Consider the following 8,898-nt stretch of genomic DNA (forward strand, 5'->3'; position numbering starts at 1 on the left):
CATGGTTTACTCACATTCTGTTTCACTTTGCAGCCCTGCTACTGGGAGCCCGGCTCCCTCTCCCGAGGGCACCTCTTCTGCCAGTCCAGCCCCAGCAACCCCAGCTGCTGCAGTCCTGGAAGCAACCTCAGCAACCCCCACTACCCCTCCAGAGGAGGAAGATCCAGTCCTGTCCCCACACCTCCTGCTCCCCGACAGCCTTAGCCAGCTGGAGGAGTTCGGGCGGCAAAAGTGGCGCAAGAGACTAAACAAACAGCAGCGGCCGAGGCAGTTCAACGACCTCTGGGTCCGCATCGAGGACAGGTGAGCAGGGAAGGGACAGGCTGTCCAGGAGCTAGCTGTAGATCGCCAATCTCCTTTAGGGCTAGTGCATTGCCCCAGACCCTGCAATGAGCAAGCAGGGACGGAGGTGTCAGACTGGAAGCTGAGAGGCAGGCTCTTCGCTGACCTTTGAGGCTCTCCCTGGGCAACTTTTGGGGTATGTAGAACACGTACATATCTGACTTGGGAGGTTTATTCTCAACATAACAACAAGTAGAATTCTCTGCAGGTTAAAAGTGGCAGGGGGCCTGAGATCCAGACGCAAGAGGATACCAAGTTTGAGGCCAGACTGGACAATTAGTAAGAGTCTGTCTCAAAATAAAAAGTAGAAAGAAGTCTGGGGGTATAGCATCAGGATAGAGTGCCTGCCTAGTATGCACAAGGCCCTGGCCTCAATCCTCAGTACAGCCAGTAACTAACAGACAGTTAATTAGTTAACATTAAAATGAAAATGTGGAAGCATCCTCCAAGGGCAGCGACAGAAGTCCACTGTGCCTGGCCTGCCCTGATTCCTTTGTCCCATGGATGGGGGTGAAAGTGGGAGCAAACATGGCAGGATAAGCATATCAGAGGGTGACAAATACCTGTGCTGGGAATATTTGAGCAGTATTGCCGTAGCATGGAGACTCTGGAGGGCCCCCCACCCTGTGAGAGAAAGGAACACCAGGCAGTAGATACTGTGGCTCTGAAGTGTTAACTGTTAGCCTTTCTGTAAACAGGCAGGTACAGAACACAGCCTAAGGTTCTGGCACTCTCCCCATCCTCCTTCCATTTGCTCCCCCTGTCACCAACACCTCCTGCCTCAGCCTGTGACCAGAGCTCCTGTTGCTCCAAGATTCTGTCCAACACCCACACTCAGGTCCTCTCCTTTCCAGAACAGTCTCCCTAAGTCAGCTGTGTGGCAGAAATCTCTGCAGACAGTGAATAGTGTCACTAAGGAATGTCTCAGGAATGGGCCAGAGCCCTCCCCCACTGTGGCAGCCCAGTCCTGGATCTGATGTTTAGACAATGGAACATCAGAACCTGGAGTCCCAGTCTGGATCTTAATGCCATCCAGAATTTTCCTCTGTACCCTGAACAGAATCACCTTGGGTACTTGTTAAATAAGCAAATCTTCAGCCCCACACAGACCTCATGCAGGAGAGTCAGGATGGAGACCTGAGGTGTGTGCCCCAGGAGGTTCTAAGCAGCTCTAGGGAGTTCTGGCCCAACTGAGCATTCATGAATATGAACCATGGTGCGAAGCTGAAGGGCCTGTCCTGGGCCTCCCAGGGAATCAGAAGCTGACCAACGGTAACTTCCACTTCAGGGCTCTTCACAGCCTGGTGGCTGAGCTAGTAGTGATAAGAGATTGATGTAGTCCAGGCCTCGTCCCAAAGAGCATGACATGCACTATAGTGAAAAGACTTCTTCTAATGGGTAGAATCAAAACCACTGAGCCCTTAGGTGTTGGTGCCACAGCGCCTCCTCTGGGCTACTGAAGAATGCACTTCTGCAGAGACAGCCCTGCTGTCTATAGCAGAGGCTTCACTGGGGCTTTGTTGGCTGAGACACACTAAGATTGGGTACTCAGCATTGGCTGCTCCGCCTAACTGGGTGCGAGAGCCGAGAGTTTTGGAGAGCTGCATTGTCCTGGCATGCTTACAGGCTACCCGAGTCCACTCAGAGCTCTAAATAGCCTGCTCACTCGCCGTCCTGGTCAATAGAGGACTCCAACTCATGGATGGGGTAGCGGGAGGCTCGGCTGTCAGCTCCAGCAGCGAGCCGCCATCCCCTAACTGTGTCCGAAAGGGAAATGCCGACAAATGACACCAGACAGTTTCCATTTCACAACATGGACTCTGGAAGACAGAGCCTGGCCTCGGGGGGGAAGAAGGCAGCTTTTCTTTGGCAGAGGGAAGCCCTTCTCCACCCCAGCAGGTAAAGCCGTGGTTAGCTGATGCACCTCCCTCTGCTCAGGCTGAAAGAGAATGTTCCACCAAAGAGCAGTTTATTAAAGTCCCTCATTGTTTCTTGAGAAAGTGGGCCTTGCACTCCCTGGGAAGTCCCAGTAGGGGGTACAGGCTCTCACACTCAAAGGGCTCATTCCACCCTTCCCAGAGTCCCCAAGTCTCCAGTTTCCTGAGGAGCAGAGGATCCGACGGAGCTCATTTGAAGCTCTTCTCAGAAACCAGTTTTCCTAGAGGCCTATTTTATTCCACTTTTAGCTCAGCCCTCACACCCACCTGGAGCTGGCTTTCCATGTCCACCCCTGCTTGCCCGTCTGCCACCTACACTCCTACAGCAGGGCCCCTGAGGGTCTTCCGCTCTTTGGTTTTGCCTGTCTCGGGGTGCTCACCTTCTTCTCTGCCTTCCAGCTCCACTGGGTCCTCTCTAGGCTATGTGCCACCATGGGCTATACCCTGCTCCCCCATGCTATTGTACTTGCTTCTCTCTGCTTAGGGTGGCGTGCCAGTGAGCCTTTGTGAAGCTCCTCCTGTGCCAGGCACTTATATCTGTCACTTTGTAGTCCTATCAGGAGTCACAGAAAGTAGGCCTATTTTACAGGGAAGGAATCAGAGTCATCCAGATCAGTGAACTTGCTGAGGGATGGAGACTCGGAACTGTCACCCAACTCTAAGGTTCATATTTGCCACCCACTATCTCAAGGCTTTTCCCATCCTCACCTGGCTTAGCTCTCCTCTCTGCCCTAGCCACCTATGGGAGTCTTTTCTTGGCACTGTTGCCCACACTACATTTCTTTGTTTCTAGGCTGGGGAATCCTGGGCACAGATCTGGTTTGGGCGGCTCCAGGTCACCCAAGGCCTCACTAGGTGGGAAGGGTCTTTTACTGTATGCTTGAGCCTGAGGAGAAGGGAACCAGGGATGTAGGCTCTGAGTGCCTGCCTGGGACACCACCTGGAGCAGGCTGGCCTCTCTTTGCCCCTCATTACCCCAAGATGTAAACACAGCGGAGGAAGTTTAGAGTAGCAGCAGCCTGTGGCAGGATGATTTATGGGGACCCACGGAAAGGGCTGAGTGTGTCCACAGATGGATGCATGGCAGAGGAGCATTCTCAGGAATTTCGTACCTCTGAGCACAGATAGACACAGCAGGGGAAGGTGTGACCATGGCGAGCCAGGACCCATAAAACATGGGTTTGTGGCAATCCTAAAGTGCCTCCTGCTCCAATAGGGCCTTGGCTGATTCCTGGAAATTATGCCGGCTCTCATTCTTCTTGTCCTCAAGGCTGCAAGCGTGTGTGTGCACACATGCATGCATGTGTGTGTGCATGTGTGTGTGTGTATGCATGTGTGTAAGAGAGAGAGATGGAGGCACAGTGACTGGCACATCTGGGCTGGCAGCATGTTGAGGACTCACAGGTGTAGAAGAGAGAGTACCTTCCAACTGCTAGGCCTTGGCCAAAGCCTGGCCCAGAGGTGAGCATCAGTATGTGATAGACACAGAGCCTTGGTGAGTGCCGCTGGACAAGTACAGGCCACACCCAGTGCACGTGTCAAAGCGCTCAGAGATGGGAGGGAACACAGTCCATCTCCAGAAGGGCTCTGCATGTCTCCTGTCAGCTGCCCATCATGCTCAAGGTATTCCTCTCATTCCTCGCAATGTGGGGTGGTCCAGGGAAGCCAAAGTGTCCCTGTGAGGCCAGAACCCTACCTGAAGTGGGTGGTGCCCCATGAGGATTGGAAAATGAAGTCATCCAATCAAAAGAAAAGAAAAAACACTGAAAGAATCAGACAGAATGGTGTTGCAATCCCACCCCACAGGGCTTTGACAGTAAGAAGATGCCTGTAAAGCCAACATCAGCCCCACTGTGACCCCAAAGTGGCTGCTGCTAATGTTACCTTCAGAGTCTCTGGTTTGGGGTGTCTAGGCCTCAGTCTCCCCAGCAGGTTGCTTCTTGAGACCTTCAGTATGTCTTAGACTTAAAGCCAATAGATGGGGGCTATGGAACACCACCCCCAGTTTAGCAAGGACATGTTGGGTACACGCCTGTCACCCATTACTGCGGATTAGTGCTGGTACTAGACAGTGACATATGGTTCCCAAGATAGTATCACTGGAAAGGTCCTGAAGTCTCAGCTCTATAGGACCCTGGCAATTCCCATCTATGGGCCCATTTTTCACCTCGGGATGGAAAGTTGCTTCCACTTCTGACCCACTGTGAAGCTATTAGAACGCATCAGATGGTTAGCCCACAGTCTGCAAGGTTGAGGGAGGGTAAAGGCATTCCTGGGGAAGGAGTCATGGCACAAGATGTGAAGGCTGATAGGCTCCAGGTACTGGGTGGAGGCAGGGAAAACGGGCCAGCTGAGCAAGCTGAGTCTTTGCCTACATCTGATTTCTTGGCCCAAAGAGGCCAAAATCCAGTTGGGAATCACAAGTTCTCCTCCAGTGATGACGTGGAGGAGGATCCTGTCTTCCAAGCCCTGCGTTCTCTAAGGCTGGTGCCCCTGCATCTCTCTGAAGGTCTCTAAGGAAGTAACTGGAGGCTGCTCCACTTTACCAACCCCCACTCCCACCACTCTCTGTGACTCCACTCAAGCGATAAAAAAAACTCTAGGCTTTGGCAAGGGACTTTCATCTTTGGTTTTATTCAAAGAGCAAAAAGAACACTTGTGCCCCTAATTAGACACCAGCTCCTCACATTAGCAGTAATATTAATATCAGAGATGCCCAGTGCTGAGCCTTGGCGGGCTCCTAGAGGCCTCTGGTGCCAGAATTCATCCCTGTTCCAGGGAACCCCCAGAAAGGGGTGGCAACTGACACGGTGCCTGGCACCAGCCTCACTTGTCTGTGCTTTCCCTCGAACTTCTGCCTGTGATCTTACTTCTGGCTTTTGCATCAGGAAGGCAGTTCAAAGTCCCTGACCCATCCTTGCCCTTCCTCTGTAGAGATTGGGAAACTGAGGCCTAGAAAACAGTGTTGACCCAGATTTACAGATCAAGCCAAGGAGGTAACTCAGACTTGTACAGAGCTCTGTCTCTCCAGCCAGCCAGAGGGGCCTTCCCACACTTGGGGGTCCTGTCAGCTCAGAGCAGACATAGCCCCCCAGTGCCCGCCATCTGCAGGGCCTGGGAATGTGCAGTGTGTTTGGTTTGGCCTCCAGACCGTTGTGCCATGAGACAATTTTCCCCAACATAAGCCTGGAAGGGGGTGGGGACCTGGACTGGGGACCAGCTTTGTGAGCTGAGTAAGCTAGGGAAGAAGGAGGGAGCTTGTACTCAGAGGGGCTCGTCCCCCTCCCCAGTCCCACTTCATTTTCCTGGGACTCTTTCCAAGCAATAAAAACGCCACTTGGGCTCCAAGGGAGAGTTTTCATCTTTATTTTTCAAAGTGTGAAAGAAAATGCCTATAGGTGTCTTGTGAGACGTAATTCCCATTTGGTCTTGCCACTCTAGGACAGCCTGAGCCCTGGCTCCGGCCACCTCACAGGGCATCTAGCCCACTGCCCTGAAGCTAGCCCTCAGAGCCTCCCCACTACCCAGGCTGGGCCACACAGCAGCAGCTAGGCGTGGACTTTTATGGGTGTGTGTGTGTGTGTGTGTGTGTCTGTGTGTGTGTGTGTGTCTGTGTGTGTGTGTGTGTGTTGCTTGCAGTTCTCTTTTTCATTAGACAAGAAAGGGAGGGTAGAGGCTGAGGTAATGACCTCTGCTAGGCACAGGCATTAATCTCCTCCAGGGGCTGCAGCCAACAAGGCCTCAATCTGACCCTGGAACCTGCACATCACTGTTCAGGGTCTCACCAGGAAATAGCGCACATCCCTAATGCTCACCATCCATGCTACAGAAACAGATGGCCCCAGTGCATCTCACCTTGCTGAGAATCCTCATCTCCTTCGAGCTCAGCAGAAACAGTAATGTGGCATAGCTGTAGCACTGAGCATGGTGACTGCCTGTACTCAGAAGCACATTGTAAGTCAGCCATGTTATTAGCGGGAGAGGTAGAGGCACAAAACTATTAATGATAATTTAACAAACAAAACAGCAAAGCCTTCCTATGCTCCCCAGGGCCAGGCGCTGTTCTAAGACTCCTCAGTAGAAACCTGGTCTTCAAGCCTCCTATAACATATGTCCCACTATAACAGTGAGGTCAGTGGGAAGTGGAGAGTGTTTTATGTGAGCCTTAACTTTCCGAGGTAGCAGGCGAGTCTCTAGAGGCGAGTGAGACAGTAAGAGCAACTCAGTGTACATGATGGGCATGAGGCAGAGGTAGAACAGCCCAGTATAGTGGGATGGGGACAGGACCCATGGGGTTGAAAGCCAGCATGGCAGGAAACTGAACCCACTGGGTTCTGTGAGCTAAAATGTGCAGAGGAAACCCTCTGGCTCAACCGATTTGCATACACATTCTGTAGGAGTGCCATGCCTGCCTGCTCTGAGAGAGACAATAGTCTTTCCTCTCCTGCCCCATGGGTGTGCAAATCTGCTTTGCCCCAGAACCTGACTACCAGTAGCCTCTTTGAGGTCCACCATTACTGAAAGGGGTGGGTAAGACCCATTCTGAAGGCTTGTTGTGATGGTGGGAATCATGTTTGAACAGGTGGCATGGGGGAAGCTCCAGCCAAGGCGGTTAGGATGATGTGGGGAAAATTAAGGCACGTGTGTGTGCGTGCGTGCGTACACGTGCTCTGCTACCTTCAGCAACCTTGGAAGGAGCAACCAGAGGCAGAACACCTGTAGACAGGTGGAATCTATACTCTGGGAACCTCAGAGCTTCTGCCTTCATGACTTTGCAATTTTTTTCTGCCTGGGAGCCACCCCCATGATCGATCACTGGTGAACCCAGCCTGTCCTTGGAGGTCAGCTGAGCTGGCGGTGGGATTCTAGACTATTCCTCTTCCCTACGATATCTAGTAAGGATAGAGCTGAACGCCAAGCTCTCTTCCTAGGAGGAGGCTGCTGATGGTCTCTGTTTCCTCTTTCCAGCACCACTGTCTCACCACCCCCGCTGCCTCTCCAGCCTACCCCCAGCTCCGGGACCACCAAACCTTTTGTCAAGTTCTCACACCAACTCCAACAGCAGGACGTTGCGGGGCCTACCAGCAACTCAGCACCTACACTGGGCCTCCCTGCTGCTGTCGCTGCCACCATCGTCGCCCCCTTCCTACTACACACCCTTGGGCCTTCCTGACCTTGACACCCTGCAGAGCAGTCAGAGAAGGCACAGAAATCTGTGACCGCGCCCACCGTCTGATGCCACCTCAGAGGGTACCGACACCTCAAGGCAGTTCACACAGGACAGGGACCTTAAAACACCAGAGCTTTATTGTACCCAAATTACATCTTCTTTTTTGTAGAAGGTCTTAATTTCCCATAGTGCTATGGGGCCCTTTTGTAAAATATGTGTCCATATTAAAAGAGAAAATGTATTTATTCTATCGATAAAACTATTTTTATGTAGCCTATGTTATAGTCCCTGAATTAGCCCCAACACCAACCCAGGGAAGGAGCCCAGGTTCCCATGACCTCTGTGACCTGTGTGGACTGTGGCTTTGAGTTGGCCCCAAGCCTCCTAGTCAGGCTTGGCTTCTCCCACTGTAGGTACCTCTGAGGGCAAGCAGAAAGGCAGCCCCAGCTTTTGTGAAGCTGAATTTCATAGCCAGAGGCATGGTGGCCAGCCCATCCTCCTCATCCCTGGATGTACCCAGGCCCTGAAGGGACAATTTAAGGGGAAAAAATGCTGCTATTTTGAGGTCCTGAGTGTCTGTGGACTGGCCTTCCAGAGCTCCTGAGAGGGTTTCCCATCTAAGTGAAAGACTGGTGCTGAAGCAGGTGAACCCAGTCCCATGGTCATATTGCTACGCGGAGACCCAAAAAGTGAATGGGATTTACCCAAAGTCACGAAGCAAGTGGGCGATCTGTGTTCCAGCGGCACTGGCCCAGCTTTCATTTCATAGAAGCTGGTAAAACCACAGCTGAGTGAAGTAAGCAGAAGGACAGGAGTGGGCACAGGACGGTTTCAGGAGTGATGGAGTTCAGGAGCCATCAGTTGTGGTACTGATGAGGGTAACAGAGGACCATGGACCAGAAGCCTGCAGCAGGGTGGGCTCTCTGCACTCTCCCTTCTTCATAGATCCTCACACTAATGCTGTGAGATGTGGTTACCCTCATTTCAGTGATGACACTGAACCCCCAGAAGAGTGAGAAAGATCCACCCAAGTTCACACACACACACACACACACACACACACACACACACACACACACACACAGATCAGTGTGATACAAAAACTACCCTTGTCTCATGGACCGTGTTCTGCCCCCGTTTCTGTCTGGAGAAGCACCAAGGGAGGCAGATCTCCCTAACTGGAGCCCTCCCAGGCTTCCTATAGCAGGGGAGGAGGCTGTTTCACCAGCTCCCCCTGCTGGTTCCTGCAGCCAGGGGGCTCTAGCAGGATGTGGGCAAGCAGGGAGTTGAGACACAGGCTTACCCTTCTATCCCCAGAGGCTGACCAGGGACACAGTGAACCAATGTGGACTGAATTTCAGCCCGCAGCTCAAAGCTGGGCTTGTGGCTCATTAATTATTTAATTATGAGAGCAGGAAAGACCCCTCACCTGTCAATAAAGTAAGAGTA

General features: G+C 52.3%; 1 protein-coding gene across 1 annotated transcript in view; it reads left to right on the forward strand.

Annotated features, from left to right (window-relative positions):
* Positions 1 to 8,503, forward strand: part of Trabd2b (TraB domain containing 2B) — a 195,424-nt gene extending 186,921 nt beyond the window's left edge. Inside the window, exons 6-7 of the mRNA XM_005353598.2 lie at positions 34 to 303; positions 7,248 to 8,503. Coding sequence (XP_005353655.1) covers positions 34 to 303; positions 7,248 to 7,452 — 475 coding nt within the window. The 3' untranslated portion in view covers positions 7,453 to 8,503. The remainder of the gene's footprint in view (positions 1 to 33; positions 304 to 7,247) is intronic.
* The last annotated feature ends 395 nt before the right edge of the window (positions 8,504 to 8,898 follow it).

Source organism: Microtus ochrogaster, chromosome 10, assembly GCF_000317375.1.
Source record: "Microtus ochrogaster isolate Prairie Vole_2 chromosome 10, MicOch1.0, whole genome shotgun sequence".
Taxonomy (NCBI): Eukaryota; Metazoa; Chordata; class Mammalia; order Rodentia; family Cricetidae; genus Microtus; species Microtus ochrogaster.